Genomic DNA, 27149 nt, shown 5'->3' on the forward strand with positions numbered 1-27149 from the left:
AGAATCAAGCCTTTGCAAAAGATAGGTACCGGAAATATAGGCCAGGATTTTCTGGGCCTACATTTCCGGTGCCTATTTTTGTTGTGAATCACGCCTATGCATGTGCATTAGCTATGCCCATAGTGGTGTTAAGCACCATAAAGCGCCTACATAAGTGCGATTCTGGCGCCCTTTATTTAGGTATTGGTAGATGCTGTAATTTTAACATTTTTTACCATTTTAAATAGTGTTTCTCAATTAATTTAGGCACCAGTAGGGCGCCTAAGTTTTGGCGCTGTTTATAGAATATCCCCCACAGTTCCTACTTTTATGTGATATAGTTTAGGCATTCCTGGGGTGGAGTGGAGATGGCATCAACACTTACAGATGTTATCTTATAAATAAAATTTACACATAAGTGCCCAGCACATATATGCATAAAGTTATATCTACTCAAGGCCTCTGTAACTTTGTGCAGCAGACTATTTTATAAAGATACATAAATGCATACATTGCTTTTATAAAATAGGTGTAATATATAAGCCTGTGTACCTCTCCTGCCTAAGTACCCTATTATTAAGTTGCCCTCTCTATCTCTAAGGTGATAAGCACAGGTAGCAATGTTTTTGGAAATGAATTATGGCCAAAAGATACAATGCTGGCTCTTACACTATATCTCTCTTTAAAGCAGTGATTAAGACTTGGCTGGAGCCCAATGTATGTGATATTTTGGCGTGCTGGTTGTGAGGTGTTTTTTAGGGGGCTGCTACTGTGCCTCATTTTTTCATCACAGTTTTTGATACAATAAGTGGAGTTTTTTTTTAGTCATATGAAGCTTAACTGAGGCTTTTTCTCCACTTTTTTTCTGTGTCTTATATAAAAAAAATTTCATACTATGGTTGTATGTGTGCTGTATGGGTGGCCTTGCAGTGTCCCATAAGACCCTTGAGTGTTCTATTTAGGGTGCATTATGGTGATTGTTTGTGTCCCAATCCTTAGTTTAGTTTGGAGTGGCTCAATAAAATACCCAGATCCTTTGGGAAGCTAAATTAAGCAGGTAAATACCTCTGCTTTGTAAAGATGGCATCCCCTGACCTTGCAACTTGCAGCCTTTTTCATGGCTCCTTGAGGCATCCTGATAAATTTGGCATTTTCCTTTGTGTTCATCTCTTTCCTCAGGAATAGCTTTGGCTTCCAGAAAGGACTCTTCTCTTTGATCGCTTTGTTTTCTGACCTGCTCACTCTCCGGGGGCTGTTGATTGGTCTTAGACAGGAGTTTCATGTAGAATCTCACTTGTTGCACGAGAACATCAATAAGGTCCGGAGCCAAAGGGTCCACAAATCTCTTCAAGCGCTACAAATAATAAATTTACTGTTTAAGGTGAAGGAAATGCAGAGTGACCAATGACCGCAATACTGAATTTATCACATTATCACTGATTCATAAAAGACTTGGGGCTTTTTTACAAAGGTGCGTTAGGGCCTTAACGCGCAGAAGAGCGCACGCTAAAATGCCACGCACGCTAGCCGCTACCGCCTCCTCTTGAGCAGATGGTAGTTTTTCGGGTAGCGTGCACTAATCCGGTGTGTGCATTAAAAACGCTAGCGTACCTTTGTAAAAGGAACCCTTAAAGACTAGAATAAAGCTTCCCATTCTTGAAAGCTGTGTCTCTGTGCTGCATATACAAGGTTTATGCCTTATAATAGCTTCATAAAAGAAATTTCAAATTCTATACAGAATTCTAAAATCTGTATCCTGTTTGTGATGTCAAAAAAGAAAAATACCCAGCCACCCAATTGACAGCCAATCTTGTAAAATTATCTTGATATATTATTCTCTGTGTTGCAGTTAACTGAGACTGATATTCAAATTAATGTGAAGATATAGGGGCCCTTTGGTGGCCTGCACTGTTCCCAGCGCATGTCTTTCCTGCACACTGAGGCCATTTTTAGAGCAATGGTAAAACGGCCCTATTTTCCTATTAATGACCATGCGCAAATTTCCTCATTAGACGTGGGATCTTACAGCCACCTTTTTTTTTAATAGGTAGTAAGAGCTTGCACTTACTAATTAGTACAAAACACACCCACTTCCTGTTCCAAGACCCGCCCCCAGCATTAAAAAAATAAATTCTAGCTTTTAGCTTGTGGGTAGCACATGTCGATCCCAAAACTACTGTGGGATGCAAGAGCATGCCCCACAGTAGTGCTTTATAACCTGGGCTAAGCATGTATTATACCGCAGCTTAGTAATAAGTCATAAGACTAGCCTTACTGGATCAGATCAATGGTCCATCAAGCCCAGTAGCCCATTCTCATGGTGGCCAATCCAGGTCACTAGTACCTGGCCAAAATCCAAGGAGTAGTAATATTCCATGCTACCGATCCAGGGCAAGCAGTGGCTTCCCCCATGTCTTTCTCAATAACAGACAATGGAGTTTTCCTCCAGGAACTTGTCCAAACCTTTTTAAAACCAGCTATGCTATCCGCTCTTATCACAACCTCTGGCAATGCGTTCCAGAGCTTAACTATTTTCTGAGTGAAAAAAATATTTCCTCCTATTGGTTTTAAAAGTATTTCCCTGTAACTTCATCGGAGTGAAAAATTGATCCACTTGTACCCATTCTACTCCACTCAGGATTTTGTAGACTTCAATCATATCTCCCCTCAGCTATCTCTTTTCAACCTACTACTTATCATTTCTATAGCACTACTAGGAATATGCAGCGCTGTACATCAAACATGGAATAGTCAGTCCCTGCTTGAAAGAGCTTACAATCTAGTTATGACAGACAAACATAGCACTAATTAACCATATCAGTGATTTTTTTTCTTGGAGGTTGGAAAGAGAAAACAATTGAGGAATCTAATTTAATCTAATCTGGTATTTCTGAGTCGTGCTAATTCTAAATGTTTCAAGGCGACTTACAATATTTTGAATTACAGAATGAATATGCTACATTCTAGTAGCTTGAGGAGGACAGAATTATGAATAGGGTAATAGAGATGAGAGAATGAAGGCTCTTTGATTGTACTGGTATAGCACTTGAGAAGAGTAGGATTCAGTGATATTAAATATTTTAATATTGTTGTCTACGGTGTGAATGCTTTCAAAGAAGAGAGTTTAAAATTATTTTCAGAATCTGTTATAGAATGTTTCCATCCTGATGTCAGTTGGGAGATTGTTCCAGGTCTTGGGAAGGAAGACTTTAATATCTATATTTATTTAATATAAATGTAAATTTATACTCAGGGAAAAGAAAATGAAAAATTAGCAAATAAAATACTTAAATTGATTTTGATAATTTGCCTATTCTGTTTATTAGTTTTTGGGCATAATGCATTAAAAATAGGCAGACTTAATCTTGATCTGTCTTTTGCCATTTCTGGACTGTAGAAGTCTGCCCATCGATAGCATTACTTCCCAGCTACTGGAGTTGTCATCAAAACCCATCAAAACACATCAGCCATGCTTTAATTCCATCCTCTTTTTAATAAGGGATCTTCTATGTGTGTTCCACACATTTTTTGAGTTCTATCCCCATTTAGAATTAGAATTTAGGATTAGAAACTGACAGAGCAATAGTAACTGGAAGTCTCTTGAAGGAAAGAAAGGTGAGCAGCAGAATGCCTCAAGGGTTGGCACTAGTACAAATTCTAGTCAGTACATTTGTGAGTGACCTTGCTGAAGAGTTAGTAGGAACAGTTTGTCCTTTTGCAGATGACACAAAGATTTGCAAGAGTGAACACCCTGTAGGGAGTAGACAACAAGTGATCTACAAAAATTAGAAGAATGTTTTAATGTCAAGAAATGCAGAATGTAGAAATCCAAGGGAGAGGTATATGCTAGGAGATAAGAGGCTGATATGCACAAACTGGGAGTGAGAGACATTGAACATAAGAACATAAGCAGTGCCTCTGCTGGGTCAGACCAGAGGTCCATCATGCCCAGCAGTCCGCTCACGCGGCAGCCCATACAGGTCCAGGACCTGAATAGTAATCCTCTATCCATACCCTTCTATCCCCTTTTCCTTCAGGAAATCATCTAATCCCTTCTTGAACCTCAATACCGTACTCTGTCCTATCACACCCTCTGAAAGCACATTCCAGGTGTCCCCCACCCTTTGGGTGAAGAACTTCCTATCATTGGTTCTGAATCTGTCCCCTCTTAATTTTTCCAAATGCCCTCTCGTTCTTGTAGTTTTTGAAAGTTTGAAGAATCTGTCCCTCTCTACTTTCTCTATGCCCTTCATGATCTTGTAAGTCTCTATCATGTCCCCTCTAAGCCTCCACTTTTCCAGGGAAAAGAGCCCCAGTTTCTCTAATCTTCCAGCATATGAAAAGTTTCCCATACCTTTTATCAATCACGTTGCTCTTTTCTGAATCCTCTCGAGTATCGCCATATCCTTCTTAAGGTACGGCGAGGTGATAGTGTCTGAGAATCTCAAAAATGAAACAATGTGACAAGGCGATAGCGGCCTTTTCCAGAAGGATGCTAGGCTGCATTTAGAGAGGCATAACCATCAGAAGACAAGAACTTGTATAATGTGTTAGTAAGGCTCCAACTTGGAGTTATTGTGTCCAGTGTTTGAGGGGATCACTTCCTAAGCATGTAAAAAAGTCTTGAAGCAGTTCAGAGGTTTGCGCCACAAAATCCACAATTGCTGGTCTCATGGTAACTGTGGTACAAACTATTCTGAAGAATAAATGTAAATACCTATTTGCTTTTGATAGTTATGTGAAATGTTTTTAAACCTTGTCTGTACATTTTGGAATGAGGGTCGGCTCACCTCTATTTCTGACATCAGCTCTTTGGTTTTGTTTCCAATTTCCTGCACAGTGTCGGTCTGTTTCTGGGAGCGTCCCTCAAGGTCTCTATGCTGCAGAAGCTACAAGAAATAAACTATTTTAGGTAATCCATGTTTTTTCCTCCTCAGCAGACATCTTGTTTAAAAATTAATTAATAACTTGCTGGGAGGTTTACTAAACTGCAGAAAGCAGCTAATGCAAGTCTTAGTATGTGGAAGCCAATAGCACAAATCCATGCTAACAGTGACCACACGCTAAAGCCACCCAACACCGTAAAATCCCACACTGTTTCATGCAGGTAGGGGCAAGAAATGGGGGAGTGGCCAGCCTTGAGAGCTACTACTCAGGACATTAACCACATGCTACCTGTCAGGACTGCTAATAGTGCAGTTGTATTTAACGTGTAACAACAGTAAAATGAACAAATGTCAGTGAAATACACAATTAGAACTATGCTGTAAGCTTGGAAATAGTAAATTAAATCATAGTAGAGTTTGTGATCGATGCCTGGAATGCCATCCCGAGGGAAGTCGCAGAGACAAAAACAGTGACAGAATTCAAAAAGGATCTCTAATTAGAAAATGAATAGTATAAGACAAAACACAAAGCTTAAATGACTAGATGCGTGGAGTGGTGCTTAGATGGTGACTGTGAAGAAATAAGGCAGATGCTGGGCAGACTTGTATGATCCTTGTCCAGTATATGGTAATGTGATTTAGGATGGGCTGGAAAGGGATTCAACAAGGAAAGACAAGGGGGATGGATGTCTTTACAGCCAAAACAAGTCTTTATTAGAAACAGTAAGTCCCAACAAGGATCCCAGTTTCGGCATTTAGAAGACGCCTTCTTCAGGGGACACTTTGCTGAAACGATGCAAGTTCAAAAAAACTGCTTGAGCAGAGAAAATCGCGCTGTGCTTGACACTATGAAAATGAAACTCCCTAGAACACGTTACTTCTACAAGTAACAACAGAAATGCACATTCTATCGTCTTCATCATACTCAAAAGCTCAAATTATTGAGTAAGATGAAGACGATACCAAAAGAAGCTATTGAGATATATTTATGGTCTGACACTGAAGTGCTTCACAAGATATATTTGAACAAAGATTGATATTTAAGTAATTTATCTGGTATTCTATACTATTGACGTGAAATGTTACAACCTTTGTTGATGGACTCTACAAACCATTCTGAAATCTCGGAGCAAAAAGCTTCCCTATAGCATCTATTGACATGCCATAGGGAAGCTGTAGAACTCATCTGCTCACATCAGATGATAGGGCAGAGGGTCTGTAGATAATGGCATCGGGATGAGTATAACAACTCTGTGTACAGGGAACTTTTTCATACCATGTACTCTCTTGATTGTCTTCCCTGCTGTTGCAGCTTGGAAGCCACAGATATTATCGCTTCAGTGTTCATCTCACAGTCGTAGAGCCCAGAGTCCTCTGAAAAACGACAGTCTACTGCACTGAGGAGAGAGCCATGCCGAATCCAACTGCCATTCATATACAAGGACAGACGTTGATTTGGAGTAAAATGCATCACTATTAAAATAGCCTTCCTGTGACCTGAAATACAGGTAAGAAAATATAAGACACATTCTCTATTAGAGATAAACATGTCAGACTTGAGCATTCTTTCTTTGAGACAGTTTCTGAAATACAGCAGGCAATTTGCAAGAGAGCCGAGTTTTACCGAAGCAGAACCAACTAGCTCAAAATACAGTCCTACTTGGTAGGTTCAAAGAATGTATGCATTTTACTACATTCTTACCGTCATTCGCTTATAAACAGGTGTCCTTGTTGGTGTGTTTAGGCTGGGGAACTGCCCACCATGCATGTGTAAGCTTACCCTCATAAATCAACATGAGAAAGTAGCAAAGACAGGCGCACAGGAGCACTTTAGGCTTAGCTAGCTCTGTCAAACTGCCCCTTCAAGAAAACTGTCTGCTCTGGTATAGATGAAAGGATGTGCAGGCTTTCACGTGATATGTGCTTATAGCCACATTGAGGGATGGTACTGCTTGAAGCAGGCAAGGGAAGCAATAATAAATTAAGTGAAACTTTTGTTTTCTTAGCCTTGGAGAAACCTTTTCAAAATAGTTCGTATCCTAAGCAACCATCTTGCTTTATTACAACTTAGATCAACTAAAAGGACTGCCAGCGTGTTTTTGTATAAGGAAAAGACAGGTGTAGATAGAATAAAATGTCTGGAACAACCGGCCATCAACATAAAGGACAAGGAACTTGCAAAGTAAAATTTGTATTCCTATGCATTACATGTGGTAAACAGACTACTGGTAAATTCTCCTGAGTCAGAACGTAAGGGAAACAGCAATTCTCCTTCATCCTTAAGAAGTCTAATTTTGAGTGAAAATTGCTTGCATTCATGAAGCTTGGGGGATGGGGGACCCAGGAAAATTAAAACTGGCCCGAGCATTGATAACAGTATTGATTTTATTACAAATCAGGTACCTCTAATACTTAATTTCAATCAGGTGAATATTGATGAGTTAATGATGATTTTGCATACCATTAGACTTCGAGTATAATAGACTCTTGCTGCTCATACCATTTTAAGATGAACCCTTCCCTACTATGCTCTCCTCCATACTCTTTTCCCTTCCCTCTTTTTTTTCTTTTTCACTTTGATGTATTTTCACATTTCCCTTCCCCCTCCCCCTTCCATTCCAGTCTGCCTGTCATTTTTATGTCCCCTTCTCAATTTTTTTTTTCTTTTAATTGATATTATATGCTTTTATTATTGTAAACCATTTAGGTATTTTCTTGATAAACGGTGTATCAAGTGACAAATAAACTTGGAAACTTAATAAGGAACTGGTTGGCAGTTAAGCACAGTAATAAATGCCTCCAGTTTACGGGGAGATTTCCTTGTTGACCAATGAATCTAACTGTTCATCCTATTCTGAAAAAGACTGGTTCAGTTTATGTGAAAATTTTAGACATGTCTCCAACTTAACCTTTTTAGGAACTGGCTTAAGAACGGTATCTAATCAGCAGCTGTTAGACCATTTGGAAAATACTGATCTGGGGGATCTCTGTCCATCAGGCTGTCAAGTGGATCTCAATACAGCTACATTATTACATTACATTAATATTTATGGATCGTCGTTAATATGCCGCATAAGGAGTTTAATGCAATTTACAATTTAGAAGAGCCTGGCCATGTTCAAGATTTACATCACTTCATTTATTTATTTGGATTTATAGCCCGAGCAGGGACTGTCTATTGTATGTAGCGCTGCGTACGCCTTTCAGCGCTACAGAAATAATAAATAGTAGTCCTCCAAGAAGAGCGCAGAATGGATTACAGAATTACATACATAATATAGGATGGGATAGAGTTACATGCATATTATAGTACGGGTTACAGTTACATACTTGATACGTTCCTTGGTGTGCAATTACAGGTGAATATGGGAAGATTAGGAATATACACAGGACACAATACTTGTTTGGAGGGGCCTTAAGCAACCTGGGCCAAGCAGAGCTTTAGGGCCCCTCCCAGGTGCCAGGGAGGGGAAGGCCTGCCATTTTGAAGATGCGGGTCTGCTGACTGGAGGAAGTAAGCATCCTTCTGGCTGGCCTTCGTGAACAAGGTGGGGGAGGGGGTCATCGGAGACACAGCGGCAGTGGGAGAGAGTGGGCATTCCTCCTGCTGCTGGGGTGGTAGGAGTGGGGGTGCATGTGTGTGTGTCAGGGGGTTACTTTACGGTGGTATCAGGAGGGAGTGAGTGTTCTTCCCACTGCCAGGCGATTGCTTGAGGATAGCAGGGGGAAGGAGTGAGCATCCCTCCCCCTACCAGGGGGTGGTGGTGTCTGGTGGGTTGCTTGACGGCGGTGGCGGGAGGGATTGGGAATCCCTCCCACTGCTAGGGGGGTGCCAGGGAACTCGACGGAGGCGCTGGGAGGGAATGAGCATCCTCCTGCTGATCTTCAATTTAGGGTCGTTTGGTTTTTTTAAAAAATATTTGTGGGTGTATTCTGCACATGTGCGACACATGGAAACGTAGTGACTTTCCGCAAACCTCATTTGCAGGTGCAGTTTTTAAGAATGACTCGCCTTTTTGAAATCATTACAATAGCGGCCCGTTGGATTTTTCCGCAAACATTAGAGAATTTTCCCCTAAATTTGAAAAGTGCGGGCCTCTAAATAGGAAAATCTGTGAACATTACAATTTTATACATACAAAATGTATCCAGACAGAGGAAGAACTATTCAACTGCTCAGATTTATGCAGTTTAAAAATGATTTGAACTACTCAAATATTTTGACTATTGAGCCCTAATGAAAAATTCTGACATAAAAAAAATGAAACTTTAAATTACTACTTACTTGGAATGTTCTCCAATATGTGGTTTAGATCTCTGTCAAGCCATGTACTAATGGGACAGAAAATCAGCAAGAGCTTATCCGAGGTAGTGGTATAGTCCTCTTTCCAGAACTGAGTCCCAGAGCTGCGGAGACGTAGCTCTACCCGATTTAAGAACTGCTGATCTGAGCCAAAAGTCTTTCCAGTAACAAGTACCTGCACATTACAGACTTAGAATACAAGGAAACAATTAACATTCTGAAAATGATTTTTGTTCTAAAATTCATAGCTGTTGTAATATCAAATTGGCTTTTCCAAAATGATTATTGATGATGAAAGTCAGTTTATTATTATTTTGAAAATGTAATGAGCTGTATTTTTTTTTTTTTTTTTGCTATATACTTATTTGTTTTTAATTGTTACCCACCTTAAAACCTTGGTATAAGGAAGTAGGGGGCTCATTTTCAAAAAGGATAAATATCCAAAAGGGGGCAGACAGACTATTTTCGAAACCTATATTCTAGACAGAAATCTATGCTGTTCATCTGCAGTTTGCCTAAATCTCAAAGGGGAATTTTAGAGGTGTGGTTTGGGCAGGATTAGGGCGGTCTTATGACTTGGGATGTTTTTATGCCATAATTGAATACTTTTGAATATGCCCAAGGAACAAGTTAAATCCAACAAGAAGAGGCACTGGAGGCATTTTTGCTTGTTTTTAAACTTTGATACAAACTGCTAATAAAGGATCTAACATAGTAACATAGTAGATGACGGCAGATAAAGACCCGAATGGTCCATCCAGTCTGCCCAACCTGATTCAATTTAAATTTTTTTTTTTTTTTTTTTCCTTCTTAGCTATTTCTGGGCGAGAATCCAAAGCTCTACCCGGTACTGTGCCTGAGTTCCAACTGCCAAAATCTCCGTCAAGACCCACTCCAGCCCATCTACACCCTCCCAGCCATCTACACCCTCCCAGCCATCTCTGATCACTCGGTTGGATTTCACATCTCCAGTGCCTCTTCCTGTTGGATTTGCTTTGTTTCGAGGCTTGGTACCTTCTTTTCCCTTCCAGGGAACAAGTTAGACATTTGGGGCTAGACCTGTTTTAATAATGAATAAGTCCCCAAAAGGTGCCCTGACAAGATGACCACTAGAGGGATGTAAGAATGACCTCCTCACACTCCCCCAGTAGTCACTGACCTCGTCCCACACCCCCAAAGATATGAATGAAACAGTATATACCTGTCTATATGACAGCTTCAGATATTATGGCTCTCTGGAGTAGCCTAGTGGGTGGTGTAGTAAACCACAGAAATGGAGACTCCGGTCCATATCCCAGTCTTAACTGCTACACTTATGATGAACTACGTGAGGCTTCCAAAATCCACCCAAATCCACTTGTACCTAGATATAGGTGTCATCTGCAGGCCGACAACTTGCCAACCTGCTGACTTCATCCACAGACTATAAAACTTTCAAAAAAGAAACTAAAACCTTACTCTTCAAAAAACACATAAAACCAATTATCACTCTACCAACAAATTTCCAAACTCCACCAACACCTACTTCACTCGCCTCAGCAAATTAGAAAACCTTACCATATAAGCTTATGTATTAAAATCATAACAATTCTTATGTAATCCGCCTTGAACCGCAAGGTAAAGGCGGAATAGAAGTCACTAATGTAATGTAATGTAATAAGGGCTACTAATGTGGTGTGCAGTTGGGTCCAGTAGATTTTGGGTAGGTTTTGGAGGACTCCCCATACACTATAAGGGGGTTATGGTAAAATGTGTACCTGGGATCTTTTATGTGAAGTTCACTGCAATGTTCTCTGTGGTGTCCCATTGCTCTGCTGGGATGTTTGTGTGGGCCAGTCTACTAAAAATGCTGGCCCCTTCTACATCCCAATGGCTTATTTTGTGCGTTTTTCATTTGAATGTGTTCTTTTTTTGAAAATAGAATAGACGCACAGGGCACATTTTTGAAAAAAATAATATGTGTGGCAATTGCAATTTTACAGCTTTGAAAATGGACATGTTCGTTACTGAATTTTTGTGCGTCTTCTACATAACGTCTAGACATCATATCAAAAATGGCCTTCTATATCAAATTAATAATTCTAATCCAATCCAATCCTTGAGTCACTATATTACAAAATATATTGAGCAATAATTAAACTGCACAGTGACCTTAAAGCAAAAAAGTATGGCAAGTGTTTTTTTCAAATGTAAAACAATCCCAAACCCCAGTGGAGTGTGGAGGAGACAGTAAACAATTGCAATTTAAGATGTCTGAAGGCAGATGAACTTGAATTTACCATCATTTACTAAAGATGCAGTATAGTACATTAAAATTCATCTTGCTTCAAACGTCTTCATATGTAATGGCTCATTATCTGAAGTGGTGATGGTATCAAAGCAAGAGTAATAATGGTCATTTTTAACCTGTACATAAAGACAATTGCAATCCTCAATGCGATCCTGAGGGGACAACAGCAGAAAGGGCCACAGCGGCCCTTACAGTGATGTTCTCTTTTGCAGACTTTTTTTTTCTTGGGGGGGGGGTGGAGGTTGGTTTGCAGCAACAAAGGGCAGCAAAATGATTTACGGGGTCACTATTTCACTACTTCCTTTTTAATAATCAAGTGTGAGAAAAAAGGAATGTTGAAGCTAATAATCATAATCTAATTGTGAGAGGACCACATCTTTTCATGGTGACTAAAGGCAGTTCTATAAGCTGATACCGAAATTTTAGTCATAACAGTGTGCCTAGTTTATAGAATAGTAGCATTTGGTCTGATTGGCACCAATAACTGCCAGTTACACATGTAAGTGTTAGGTGCTGTTCTATAAGTCCTAAATCACTTAGTGCACAACTGTAAGAGGGATGCACTGTACATGTGGGCAGAGCATGAGCATTTCATGGGCCAAGTGACACATACAATATATAGAATACCATCAGTTGTGTGCACTGCATGGTGTACTTAGATATGTCCACTTACGCCTGCCATACAATGTGGCTTCACACCAATATTCTACAATGGCTTAGGTGCACCTTTAAGCATTACAGAACTGGTGCTAAGTGTACCCCTTTATGGTGCCTATAATGAGACATCAATTTATATAATTGTCACCTAAGATTACTGGCACTTGCTTTCTTCTTTCCCATACAATTCTTATGGAGAAATTACCTGCTAATTTGCTTTCCTTTAGTCTCTCTAGACTGAAAACTCCTGATTCCTGAGTGAGCCTATTACTATGCTATTTGGTCCTTCAGAGAATCAAAAGCAGAGTACTAAGCCACCTAAACATACTTTCCCCATGATCTGATGACTTCCTGCCACCAGAGTGCCTCTGCCACACAACAGCCCATTATATAGAATAAAGCTATCAGAACATATGATTATATAAGGAAAACAGATCTTCACAGACCTGCCCATGTTCCATAGCTTGACTGCCCGACCACTACTCAACGCTTATAATGAATACCAAATCAAGGTGAGGTCTGGGCCTACAGGAAAGCAAATTAATTGGTAAGATTAACTTTCTCCTTAATTAACGTCCCTCCAGACCGGCCCAGAGAAGACTGATGGTAAATATCAAAGCAGTAAAATTATGGGTGGGACCCACGGAGACCTGCAGTTACAACTCAAGCCACAAATGATGCATTCTGTTGCTACTGAACATCCACAAAGAGCATTGACCCACTGATCTAGGAGGGGCCTAAGGCTCCCGGGCCTATTCTGATTGGCCCAGGTGCCTTAGGCCCCACCTGTAGGTGGGGCTTTGGGACAGCTGGGCCAATCCGGCCCCATTCTGCTGTGGGCTGCCTGCCGGACGGACGGGTTTGGCACCCGTATGTCTGGCCAATGTTAAAGAGGTACGGGGAAGGGGGGTGGGGTGTCGGGGGGTCGCAGGTCGGCTGGGGGGGCCGATTGGGGGTTCTGGGGGGGCGGACATTGGGGGAGGGGGGTTCGTCGGGGCCAGGAGGGCTTGGACTCCCTCCTGGCCTGCTCGTTCTCGGCGGGGGTGGGGCAAGATCGCCTTGGGGCAAGAGGGCTTGGGCTCCCTTTTGCCCCGATGTCGTCAGGGGGGATTGGCGGTTTGACATGGCAGGAGGGCTTGGGCACCCTCCTGCCTGGATCGTTGTGGGGGGGAATTCTGTAACCGGTGTTGTTTTTGACAGACACCGTTTACAGAATCCAGCTTTTAGGCGAAGGACTGGCTCCTCCTTCGCCTAAAAGCCCTTCTGTTGGACATTTGGGGCTTAGGCGTATTTTTGTTTCATTATGGCTAAAAAGTGTAGACGTCATGTGGGTGTACTTTTAGACGTAGTGGTGATTGGGCGTTTAGGCAGAGGAAGGCCATAATCAAAACAAGGACGTTTGTTTTGGTTATGGACACTGGTTATGGACACTTTCCCTGCTTCTGGGTTGAACGTTTAAGGACTTAGGCCAAAAGGGAACTTAAGACGCTTTTTTTGATTATGCCCCTCCACGCTTTACTTGTTTGTTTTAAGCAGTGATTAGTACTTGGTTGAAACACACATACAAAAAATAAATTATTTAGGAAACAAAGCCATTGGAGTGCCTACCTGTACTCTGCAAACAAGGTTGTATCACCTGACCTTGTGAGCCGCTGCCTTTTCCACAGCTCACTGAGGTATCCAGAGGAATTTGGTATTTCCCTTTGTGGCCATCTCCCTCCTTGGGAACAGCTTCAGCTTCCGGAAAGGACTCTTCTCTTTGATGGCTTTGCTTTCTGACCTGCTCACTCTCCCAGGGCTTAGACAGGAATTTCCTGTAGGTTCTCACTTGCTGCAGTAGAATGTTGATAAAGTCCAGAGCCAAAGGGTCCAAACTTCTCTTTACATGCTAAAAATAACAATTTCACATTGGAAAACAAAGGAAAACATAAAGATGATCTATTCTTATCTTCCAGAACTTACCAGATTATAGCTGTTCAATAGAAAAACTCTAAGCCCTAAAATCCTAGAACCTCCTATTCCTGTTAGGAATCTCTACTTCAGAGGTCACTTGTAAGCTCAAAATCCTCCTTCCCCATAAGGCAAGAAAATTAAAACTTCTCAAAACTTTTAAGGAATTGGAAAAACTGAGATAAATTGAACTATATCTTTTGGTTGGAGTCTCTGTGTCACATTTTTAAAATGGAACGTATTATGGCTATACAACAGGGACTGAGCAAGGGACATCGACGCCTTTGTGAAAGCTTCAGGTTTGAAAATAATAACACATGCAAAATGACACCAGCGCAAGGTTTTAAAAATTAATTAACATTTATTGAATTATTGTTTCTATTTTTCCATTATGAGATCAAAAGCGTCAGCATAATTGCTTAACAGTTGCGCTAATGGGAGATCGTCATAGTGGCCAAATGCTGGCCTTCTCATAACAGTCTCGGTCTCATATCTCTGGTCATTCTATTATATAACTTTTGGCTCAGTGACATCATCAGTATAACAACCAATAACAATTCTATGGGTGGTCTTAAAAGTTGGACACAGACAAATTTCCTCCACGTTTAAAAGTTTAGAACAGTACATTTGATTTCTGAATTAACATTATTATTCAAGAGAATCTACATGGTGCTGAAAAGTTCTCAGCCCTAAATTTTATCCACACACAGTGCTGCAAAGTTGTTAGCCTGAAGGAGGGAGCTGACAGCTTCATGTTACACCGACACAGTGCTAAGCATGGGCTTCCAATGCCCCCCTTCCTATGCTTGAGACTGACTAATTACTTCCAGATGCTGCTGTAGGATTTTTTTTAGGTTGCAAAAATATATAAATATGTCTTTCAAAACTTATTCCTTTTGTTCAAACTACACAGCCATACATAAATCACTCCAGTCACACAAATCACTCCAGCACTTGCTTGGCCAAGCCTTCCATACATAATTTGCATTCAAACCTATATTTAATTCAATTTGGGACACGTTAGCCTTCTTTACCAGTCTAAGGCAAGCACATGTGGTATTAATTAACACCACGCTGCTGAGAACAAAGACCTGGACACACAAAATGGATTCCTCAACTCAAAATGGATTCCATGTAATCATGATTTCCACCATGATTTGGCTCAACAGCAAAGTACATAAACAGATATTATTATGCTTTCCCTCATATTAATCTTTAGTGTGTTTTTCTCTGGCCTTAGCTACATTATATTTAGAATTTTATTCACCTTTTTTTTGTACGTTTACACTGGGCATGTCCCTAACTGACACAGATGTTTGTCTAACTAGAATTACCCAGAATCATACGAAAAACAGGCGCTTTTGTAGAAAAACTCCACAAAAAATATTGCACTTATCATGTCCTGACATCTATTCCCATTACCGTCCCATAAACAGCACTCCCTGCTGGCCACGAGCCACTACTCAGGACATTACAAAAAGTTTCTGAAAATTTGGGAGCCATTGACAAAATTTTGCAAAGAGTGATTGTTGTTTTTTCCCTTTGGTCATGCACGTCCAGGGTGGGTGGGAGGGAGGGTTGGAAAATATTTTTAATCTTTGAGTGCAATTTTTTGAATATGAGTATGGGGGGTTAATATATTTATTTGTCATAGATTATAATTTGATTGATTTAAGTGCTTTTATAGTGTAATATGATTGTATAATTTGTTGCACTTATGTATGGTTTAAAATGAATAAAGATATTTAAAAAAAAAACCCAACCTTCTCAAAACTGATACTCAGAGGAGGTACCAGCCTATGCTACCTTCACATTTGGGAGCAGATGAAAGCTTTAAGCACCTGCCTGTTCTACATAGAGTGGAGGAGTAGCCTAGTGGTTAGAGCACTGGGTCAACAACCAGGGAAAGGTAGTTCAAATTCTTCTGCCATTCCTTGGGATCTTGGGCAAGCCACTTAACCCTGTATTGCCTCAGGTACAAACTATAATAGCATCTGAGCACCAAGATTCTGTAATAGAAAACGAGTGTAAGCCAGCATTGGTGCGCCTAAAATTAAGGGCTCCTTTTACGAAGCCACGTTAGTTGCTTTATTGCATGCACATTTTTAGCGTGCGCTAACCCCCGCAATAACCGAAAAACTACCGCCTGCTCAAGAGGAGGCGGTAGTGGCTAGCGCGGCCGACAAATTAACGTGCGCTATTACGTGCGTTAAACTGCTAACGCAGCTTCGTAAAAGGAGCCCTAAGTGGCAAAAGTTATGCAAAGTCAATGACAGCCAGTGGCGTAGCAAGTGTGAGAGGTGCCCAGGGCGGTGGCACCCCTTCCCTCTTCTCTGCCCCCCCTCCGCATCCCCCTTCCCCTCCCCTCTTAAATTCTCCCAGCACGAGCAGCATTACGAACTTGCTGCCCGCGTCATATCGGCTCTCTCTCTGACATCACTTCCTAGGCACGGGACCCAGAAGTGACGAAAGAGAGAGCCGACACCGATGCGGGCAGCAACTTTGTGATACTGTCACACCGGGAAAATTAAAGAGGTATGAGGGGAAAGGAAGGGACGCGCGGCAGGGGGCAGAGATGATGACGGGCGAAGGCGCTCGCACCAAGATAGTACCAGGATGGACTGCTCCCCCCCTTACTACGCTACTTGTGGCAGTCATAACTGTTGGTGCCTAAATGTGCCTTGAAGGGGAGATGTCTTGTTATATTCTATAACTTCAGCACGTATCTCAAAGGCACGCCCACGATCCGCCTTCTCTGCCTACCCTCTTGAACCTACATGCTAAAATATTTTGGCATATATGTTATAGAATGCTGCATCAAAAAAGAAAAGGGGGTGAAAGAAAGCAAAACAGCAGTCAGTCATCACATACATCTCCATGCATAAAAAACACAGGGCTACCAGATCTTCAGAGGGAAGGACATCATAAGGATTCAAATGTATCAGGTCAGAGGTTCTCTTATAACACAAAGTTAGTTCAGATCCCTATCCTGTAAATTGACTTATAATTATGTGTCCATCCCCACCTACCCAAATATGAAAACAATCAAAAGATAGTGAATAAAAAACTAGATTCTGCAAATAAATCACTACTGGAGCAATTTGATCCATACAATATGTTTTGGGTAGTGGTTTATTGAGCGTCTGGAGCTATGGAAGTTTGCCAGCACTGGAATCAAATTCAGACCTTTAAGATAAGCGTTGCCTTTTGTGACACACCTCGATAAATTTTGGAACACCCTATATAGTTTTTGAAGAATTTGCAGTTAGGTTTTTATTCACTATTTTTTGATTGCTTCCATATTTCGGTAGGTAGGAGTGGACACACGATTATAAGTCAATTTACCTCTCATGATGTGAACTGTTTCACAATATGTATGTGAGATTTTTTAATATATATTGCCTTTGGAATTTTGAGTTACCTGATTTGCTTGTTCATATGTGTAAAAACACATTGCATTAAAATTTAAACTAAAAAAAGAGATGTATGTGATGATGAATTGCTATTTTACTTTCTCTCACCCCCTTTTCTTTTTAGAAACATAGAAACATAATGGCAGATAAAGGCCAAATGGCCCATCAAGTCTGCCCATCCGCAGTAACCATTATCTCTTTCTCTCTCCAAGAGATCCCACGTGCCTATCCCAGGCCATCTTGAATTCAGACACAGTCTCTGTCTCCACCACCTCTTCTGGGAGACTGTTCCATGCATCTGACTCCACTTCTGTCTTGATGCATTCCTAAAACATTCCCAGATAAACTCAATAAAGATAAGCTCTTTTAAATGTAAACTGTCTAGAACTTTTGGTTATGGTGGTATAAAAGAATAAAGTTATTATTATTAATATGCTAATGTAATTTTGAAAGTTTTTTGTATTATCACTGTATACAATCGCTTTCTCTGTAAACTGCTCTGAACTATTTGTGGTATTGCAGTATATAAAAATAAAGTTATTATTATTATTACTACCCTTTCTGTAAAAAAGTATTTCCTTAGATTACTCTTAATTTCATCCTATGCCCTCTCATTGCAGAGCTTCCTTTCAAATGAAAAAGACTCAACTCATGTGTATTTACATTATGTAAGTATTTAAACGTCACTATCATATCTCCCCTCTCCCGCCTTTCCTCCAAAGTATACAGATTTAGATCTTTAAGTCTGTCCCCATATGCCTTATGACAAAGACCATGCACCATTTTAGTAGCCTCCCTCTGGACCGACTCCATCCTTTTTATATCTTTTTGAAGGTGCAGCCTCCAGAATTGATTTATATGTGGGTGAAAGCATTAGAAATTACCCTTTCTAATATCTATTGGATAGAATGCTGCATAGCATTTAGGCACGTTCATGCCAGTTTGTGGCACCAATCACTTGCTATTATGTTATCATTTTAAGCGCTAATTTATAGAAATGCCCTTTTAGATTGTAAGCCCTCCAGAGACAGGAAATCCCTAGTGCAACTCACCTTGAGCTACTATTGAAAAAGGTGTGAGCTAAATCCCCCCCAAATATAGAGAAGCCAAGCTCACCTAAGCTCATGCTTTCTCCAACTCTCAACTAAAACCGGCTTTAAGGAAACAGGAGGAGATTACAGTCCCTTACATGCCACGCAAAAATGGCTAAACCGAAACTAAAGATCAGGGGGTAATATGGAAGCTAGAAATTACTATTGAAGTAAACACCTGAGTGGTTGCTGTAGCAAAATGATGTATTATTCTCACTGCATTCACTTGGTATCATTCTTCCAAAAGGGGAACACTTCTTTAGAAAGGATCTAGGTGAGCTCTTGTAAGAGTCACTATAAATTGTGCGGTCATACAGTTAAGCATGCACTCTCCTCATGATATTCAATCTTTGGATCTATGCACCTGAGGAAAGATGCTTTATCCTTGAAGTGTTGTGCTTTTCATAATCAGTTTCATAGCATGGATCAGCAACAATTTATTCCATACTTCTTCTACAAAAAGCACACTGGTTACCAATTTCGCATAGAATAATTTATAAAATCGCATAGTTAACCTTTAAAATCTGACAAACTAATGCACCAATATTTCTGGATCGTTTTTTGATACCATATTCTCCAGTTAGGACACTTAGATCAACAGAACAGTATTTGCTGACTATCCCTTCTTTAAAAGTAATAGGTACTAGGAGATCTGCTCTTTTTTTGGTCATAGCACCCCAGCTCTGGAAAAATTTACCAATTTACTTACGTGGTGAATCCTCACTAGAAAAATTCAAAAGCTCATTAAAAAGTTATTTATATAAGGATGCATTTGAGACATAGATAGGATAATTCATCTATTATTAATGCTTATGCTCTAATTTCTAATTTTAATCAGACCTTATGTATATGTCGCAATTTCCTTTACCCTCTCATTTAGGCTTAGCCATGTTTTTAAAATGATTCTTTGTTACCCTCCAGATGTTTTTTCCCTAAATGTACTTTTATCTTTTTTAAAGATTGTAGTTCATCCCCCTCTCCTTTTGTATTGGTAATTATTTGTACGTTACATAGTACAGTGGTACCTCGGTTTAAGAGTGCACCGGTTTTCGAGTGTTTTGCAAGACGAGCAAAACATTCGCAAAATCGGCACCTCGGAAACCGAGCATGGCTCAATTTACGAGTGTCCCCCCCACGATTCGGCACCCTCCCCCTGCTATCCGGGATCCTCCCCCCACGGTCCATCCCCCCCCCGCCACGATTGGGCACCCCCCCCCCCGTCGCTGTTTACTGTCATCTGGGCACCGGCATGTCCTGTGCATTGGTGCCGGTGCCCAAAGATCGGCCTCCTCTTCTTGCTGGGCCTTGAGCATGCGCAGATGCTCAAGGCCCAGCAAGAAGCGGAGGCCGATCTTTGGGCACCAGCACCAATGCACAGGACATGCCAGATGCTCAAGGCCCAGCAAGAAGCGGAGGCTGATCTTTGGGCACCAGCACCAACGCACAGGACATGCCGGTGCCCAGATGACAGTAAGCAGCGGCAGGGGGGTGCCCAATCGCAGCGGGGGGGGGGGGGTGCCCAATCGCGGGGGGGGGGGACCAGATCACCGGGGGGGGGAGGGTGCCGAATCGTAGGGGGGGCCTTCGGGGGGAGCAATGCCGGTTCTTGTGGGGGTGGGAACGTATCAAAGCGAGTTTCCATTATTTCCTATGGGGAAACTTGCTTTGATAAACGAGCATTTTGGATTACGAGCATGCTCGTAATCCAAGGTACCACTGTATGTTTATTTGTATAAAATTGTTTAATTTCTTGTCTCCCAATTTTAAATTGTCATACGCATTGAAGTACTTGACACTGCCTGTACAACAAACTTTTAATAAACTTGAAACTTGCAATTGCTGGTTCACCATCTGTCCATTGCTGTGTGGTGTTCCAAGTTCACTGTGCATTAGAACTGAAAATTCTCATTTGTATTTAAAATGTAGCTGACATATTTTAAACTCTTGTCTGCATGCCGCTCTCTAGTGTGGGACTCACCTCTAGTTCTGTAATCAGATCTTTCGTTTTCTTTTCAAGTTCCTGTATGACATCAGGATGTACTCGGGAACTTCTCTCACCGTTTCTGTTGTCCAGCCTTCCAGGCTGCAAAAAAACATAAGAAATAAACTTTATTAGAAAATACACATTTTTCTCTCTTTAGCAAACAGCCTGAAGGCTGACTCAGGGCTTGAATTTTGAAAAGACAAATAACTTTTCCTAGTTTACATTTAGGAAACCAGCAGGGCAGTAACAGTCACTTCTATTATGGCTACTGGACCATATATGCAGGATTTGTCACTGGTGAGGCCTCACTTGGAATATGGTGTTGTTTTTTGGACAATACAAACCCTCAAAGGCTTCAAACTTTCTAAATACTCAATTTAAGGTCTGTATCTGTAAAGAATAAATTAGCTATAGTACCTTAAATAATCCACTCATAGACCTCAGAAGTGCTACTGTGTGTATAACATTTTCCCCACACAGATCAAAAACACCAACCTCTACATCGGTCTATTTCTTTATTTTTTAAAAGTTTTTTATCTGTTATATTTTTTATCTTTAGATATTCTTTTTAAAGTGCTTAATAGTGCGTTCTAAAGTTTAAATTAATACTCATCTTTGTAAACACGGCTAAAGGTACATATTCCGACAAAGGACTATGTTTCGCCACAGGTTGTTTCAAGGAATTCCCCCTAAGAAGCAAAAAGTATATAATCAATTGCTTAAAATCTTAATTTCTATTTAGATCCTTCTAAAGTTCTTTAATCAATTAAAAACAATAACTTAGAAAAAAAGTACCTTAAGCACTTTAAAAAGAATATCTAAAGATAAAAAATATAACAGATAAAAAACTTAAAGAAATAGACCAATGAAGAGGTTGGTGTTCTTGACTCTGTAGGGAAAATGTTATACACACAGTAGCACCGCTGAGGTCTATGAGTGGATTATTTAAGGTACTATAGCTAAGTTGTGTTTTGGAGGGAGTATCTCTGTAATGATCCAAAGAAAAGGCCCAGGAAAAAAGCAACCAAAATGGCACAAGGGTTTGCATCAGAAGACAATAGTTGAGAATATTTATACTCCAGAGGAGGAGAGGGAAAAAGATAGCATGAAAAACAAATTATTTCCAATGGAAAGGAAGCTGTAGAACTAGAGGACATGATATGAAGCTGTGAGATAGACTCAGAAGATAAGGTCAAAAAACAAAACAGAGCCCAACAGATCCGCAGTGACTATGGTGAAGCCAAGCACATAAAAAAAAAAAAAAAAAAAAAAGACTGCGGAAGTGATGTTCATGATGCCAGTGCCAAAAGCTTGTATAATTTCATGTTCAGAGAACCAGGATTTTCCTGCTTATTTTGTTTGCATCCACATCGGTGCTTTTTTTTTAACTTAAATATTTCTGGGCCCCTGAGGAAGTCAAAACACAGACCGTGTTTGTTTCCCTATTTTTTAAAAGCATATGTGGATTCTGCTGTAGTAATGTGACTCTACATCATTTTATTGACTGAATAAACGCTGGCATCATGAACATCACCTCCACAGTCTTTTTTATTGGTGGGGGGCATAGACTCAGATGAAACATCAGGAAATATTTTTCCACTGACAAGATGGTCTAGAGAATGATACAGGGATGGTGACAGAGACCACAGGGCAGGGGCCGGGTCAGAGACTACGGGGACAGGGTGGGACAAGGACAGAGCCTTAGCGACAGGGACAAACTGTGTCCCTGTGTCATTCTCTATGAAGCCTTAAACAAACTGTAGATGGAACGGCATCTATAAAATGCAAGTATCAAAACTTAGCACATCTTAGATAACTGGCAACTGAATTCAATGATTAGAAAAAACTGCTGAAGCTGCCTTTGGATTTAAATTAACTACTATTAAATTACATCATTCGTGTCTTACCTTCCTTTGATGTGGCAACAAGTTTTGTCCGCTGATCAGACTCCTACCACCTACCAATTGCTCAAGGATCTTACTGTTACTGCAACATGTTCATCCATTTCCAACATTTAATAGACACTTATTTTACTGTTCATTCACTACAGGATGTTGGTTCTCTTCTACGCCCAATTACCTTCCCAGTTGATGTAAAAACACAGGCAACCAAATCTTTGAGAAGGTTGTACCAGATTGAAATGGAAGGGTCTATTTGTGATTTACAAACAACAGTTGTGCAGAATATTGTCCCTTTATATATTTTTATAAAAAGATTTAAATATAAAATCATAACTGTTCAAGACTTCAGCAGATGAGGACAGAGTTCACAGGGATGGGGTGGGTATGGAGATAAGAGTTCACAGTGACATAGTGGGGATGGGGGACAAACTTTGTCCCTGTGTCATTCTCTACTTTCTGATCTCTGTGCTTACAGTGAATTATAGGAGTAATGATTACACGGCCTTTGCAAGAAAATGCTTAAAGAGGGTACAATTAAACAAAAGTGCAAAATATAAACAAACTAGTAATAGAGAGGAAATACCGTATAACCAACAATTTCCACCTTATTGCGTCCTAAATCTGTCAAAGGTTTCCTGAGCTAAATACATCATGCTTTCTGTTTGGCCATATTCAAATCAGACGAACAACATTCCAGGGCTGCTTTTAAGTCTTAGCCCTTAGTCTTCTTAATCAAGGCGTTGCCGATTATTAAACAAAACTTTCCCGGCAGTTCCTTTTGTGTGTCTTCTTCACAATCACAGCTGAAGGGACTGTCTTATCTGTAAAGTGCTGCATCCATCTCGTGGTGCTACAGAAATGACAGGAACAAGAGGCGGAAAGAAGAGTACTTGGAATGAGAGTGCAACTCTTCCTGCATCCTTCCCTTGCTCCAGCCTTTTCAAGATCCGTCCTAACTGCTGAATTTCAACTCTGCTCATACATTTACAATATCCCTACCTTTTCTACACCCGTTCAGTCCCCACTGCTCTCAATCACCTCTCCGAAACAAGGACATTCGGATGTGAACAGTCTGGAAACCACTAGCGGCTGAAAAATAAACGACCCCCCCTCAAAAATTGGTAAATGCAAAACCCAAGACCGGAGAATGAAGGAAGCGTTTTCTTAGCCGAGGGGCTAACGACTGCCCGGTTTGTGGACAGCTACGGGGCGAGCAGATCACCGCACGTCCTCTTACCCGCGGCTGCGTGGACCGAGCGTCTCTAGCTGACTTTTCCAGGGGGCTGTTTCCCATTTGGCCCCCTCTTCCAGAGTGCCTGACAGCATTCCTTCCTTCCATCCCCCAGAAAGAGAAAGCGAAAGTAAGCCTGGCCAACGTCCCGTACGTCGTGGCGTGGAAGACGTCGAGCTAGCAGTGACCCCTAAAGGAAGCCTAAACCGTCAACATGCTCAGTTAATGAAACTCTCCCTGGATTGCCTTTGTCAAGTTGCCTTAAATGGTAGTGGGTTTGGGGCTATCTAACTTCCAAGTCGTATGCCCTGTACTTAGCCCTGCAACACCCACCGCCCAGAGAATCCAGAATCTCTCTCTCTCTGTCCCTCCCTTGCTCCCTGCCAGTGCAAGTCAAGCACCGCTCCTTCTGACCTGATCTGAAGCCCCTCCGAGTCTAACTCTCCCCCCCCCCCCACACACACACAGAAGGGAGATACGGAACATAGGGGAGAATAGGGATGGAAACACAGAGGGAAGATGGATATTAAGAGAGAAGAAATGTCAAATGGACAGAAGCCCCTTTCAAGAAAGTTAGAAGGCAGAGGAAAATAAAAACCAGAGCCTGAACCAATACAATACAATACAAATCTATCTATCTATGACCAGACAACAAAAGCAGAATATAGAATTGGTGTGCCAGACTTTAAGAATAAATTGGCGTGCCAGACTTTAAGAATAAATGGGATTCCCATGTGGGATCCCTACGAGGGTCAAGATAAGGAAATTGGGTCATTAGGGCATAGACAGGGGGTGGGTAAGCAGAGTGGGCAGACTTGATGGGCTGTAGCCCTTTTCTGCCGTCATCTTCTATGTCTATGTATTATGTTACTGGATCATGGCCTACTGCACACACTGCCTGATCATAATGCAAGGCTGTTTAAAGTCTTGCTACTTTTAGCCCTTAAAAATATCTCTAAATCTACAAAAAGTGAAGTGGGTAAATAAATAAATAACTTGCTCCACTTATTAAGCTGAGAGTATTATCTCAACGGAAGAAAAAGCCTCATTTGTTCCGGCAAGTTTGTTCTTACATTGTTGGAAAGACCTAAGGTAAATTATATTAATTGGTGGAATATGTTATGCCTTACAGTAAAATATGAAAGTGTCATAGTGGAAAGCTCATTTATCAAAATCTGGAGCCCGGTCAACTCTTATTGCAATACAGACTGATGGCATTCAGTTATTGTGCTAGGATATAGATATCTACAACAGAACTTATGCATTATTATATCACTAGTGTTTAAGCCCGTTAGATTAACGGGTGCTAGATGTCTCCTGCTTTTGAACCTGGGCATGGGCAGAGGCAGAGCCGGGGCGGGAGGGAGTGACGGTGGGAGAGCAATTTCAAAGCTTCAGCAGCGGCGGCTCCTTGACCAATCCGCGCTTACAACGTCCCCACACTTATGGTCTGGCTGGCTCCCCCACCAAAGCCCTTCGCAGCGGCAGCCCCTCCCGCATCCATCCCCGTGTCCCAAGCCTCTCCGAAGGCCGGCTCCCACGAAAATGGTATCCCTGTCCAAAGCCACGGCGGAAGCCTCCCTCAAGACACATTTCAAATCTGACATATTGTAATCACAAAACAGAAAATAAAATTATTTTTCTTACCTTTTGTTGTCTGGTCATTATTCATATCATGTAGGGGTCCCAGGCTATGGTTGGCTTTTGATAACTGGCTTGCCAGGGCCCCTTCTTTCTTCTTCCCTCCCTCCATCCCTGCAGCTGAAAACAGGCACCTCCCCCCAGTGGTCTGAGACAGGAGGGAGCAGTTAGGAGAGGGTCTGAGAGCAAAGAGGGGCTCAACAGCACACAACCACCTTTCCTTCCCTCCCTCCATCAAGTGCTCCAGTGGTCTGAGACAGGAGGGAGCAGTTAGGAGAGGGTCTAAGGCTAAAGAGGGGCTCAACAGCGCCCAACCACCTTTCCTTCCCTCCCTCCATCAGGTGCTCCAGTGGGCTGAGACAGGAGGGAGCAGTTAGGAGAGGGTCTAAGGCTAAAGAGGGGCTCAACAGCGCCCAACCACCTTTCCTTCCCTCCCTCCATCAGGTGCAGTGAATCCACCAATGTTAAAAGGAGCCGCGTCGAAATCGGAGGCCTGCCACTGCTGTAGCACGTTCCCCTCTGCCTTGGTCCTGCCCCTTCTCTGACATATGGGACCGCGGCAGAGGGAATGTGTTACGGTGGCGGCAGGGCTCCAATTTCAAAGCAACTCCTTTTAACATAGGCGGAGATGAACTGTACCTGATGGAGGAAGGGAAGGAACGGTGGGCCAAATTTTGGCAACGGCAGGAATTGTTTTGCGGGCCAAGCACCGTGAAACTTTGTTTCTTTAGGCAGCCCTGGTTGTTTACTTGGATTCAATGTGAGCCGGGTGAGGAAGGCCGCCGCAGCCTCGCGGCTAGGTAGGGGGGACAACAATGGCGCTTATGCTCAAGCCCCCGCCGCAGCTCCTCTCTCGATCCTGGTGCGGTTCGAGAGGGGAGTCGTGGCGGCGGCTTGAACATAAGCGCGATTGTTGTCCCCCTACCTAGCTGCGAGGCTGCGGCGGGGTTTCCATGGCAACCCGATCGCGGATCTCAGTGTAGGATCTCAGTAGTAGGCGCCGTGTAGTGCGGAAGCGGGAGGCGGGACCTCAGCACAGCGCCGTCGGCCCCCAGGAGCTCGAGGCCGGCTGCGGACATGCCTGGCGTGGCATGGTGCAGGAGGAACAGTGATCGGTGGAGAGCAGGTGATGACAGTGATAGGTGGCGTGAGATGGAGAGTAGGTGATGACGTAAAACGTGCGCATGCGCACTCGTGTTTTCGTGACAGATCAGGGAACACGTTTTTTTTTAGTGCGCATGCGCGGCCTAGCATTTTATTATATTAGATGGCTCGCTATTCATATTTATACAGAGGTATAACCCCAGTGTTCCTCTGTGCTTTGGATATTGTATATGGTTATGGCTGCAGGTTGTGCTGACACTCTTTTTAGATAGGCAGGGGTCAGCTTGTTGTATTGCATAGATCATATTTTATGATTCTTTGCTTTGTACAACTTGTCTGTATCTTGCCTCGTTAACATTTAGATTTGTATTACATTTGTATTTTATTAAATCAATAAAAATCTTTGAACTGGAAAATGAATCAAACCAAATTGAAAAATTGATTCAATAGGCAGAATCAAATTGTAATTTTTTTCCCTGAATCGGGCAGTTTTAGGACAGAGGGACATGCTAGCAGTAGGTATGTGAATGTGTGGGACACAAAGAGGTAGCAGTGGGTATTGGAAGGGGTCAAAAGAGAGGGACAGTCTGGCCATGTAAATTTTAGTGTGTATGGAGGGGGGGGGAAGAAGAGCAGAGATGACAATAGGAATTGGCAAGAGGTGGCAGATAGATGGACGGTCTGGTTTTGTTTATTGGAGGGTTGGGGTGGGTGGGAAA

At 41.8% G+C, this 27149-nt stretch overlaps 1 protein-coding gene across 2 annotated transcripts in view; it reads right to left on the minus strand.

Moving 5' to 3' along the window:
* Positions 1–23830, minus strand: part of LOC117356997 — a 69035-nt gene extending 45205 nt beyond the window's left edge. For both annotated transcript variants that reach the window (XM_033937065.1, XM_033937064.1), the window contains exons 1-7: positions 23692–23830; positions 20548–20652; positions 13724–14003; positions 9151–9357; positions 6142–6362; positions 4770–4868; positions 1045–1333 (exon numbers count right to left, since the gene is read on the minus strand). In XM_033937065.1, the coding sequence (XP_033792956.1) occupies positions 1045–1333; positions 4770–4868; positions 6142–6362; positions 9151–9357; positions 13724–14003; positions 20548–20652; positions 23692–23793 (1303 nt within the window). In that variant the 5' untranslated portion in view covers positions 23794–23830. The remainder of the gene's footprint in view (positions 1–1044; positions 1334–4769; positions 4869–6141; positions 6363–9150; positions 9358–13723; positions 14004–20547; positions 20653–23691) is intronic.
* Between the last annotated feature and the right edge of the window lie 3319 nt (positions 23831–27149).

The sequence above is a fragment of the Geotrypetes seraphini genome, chromosome 3, assembly GCF_902459505.1.
Source record: "Geotrypetes seraphini chromosome 3, aGeoSer1.1, whole genome shotgun sequence".
NCBI classification, from domain to species: domain Eukaryota; kingdom Metazoa; phylum Chordata; class Amphibia; order Gymnophiona; family Dermophiidae; genus Geotrypetes; species Geotrypetes seraphini.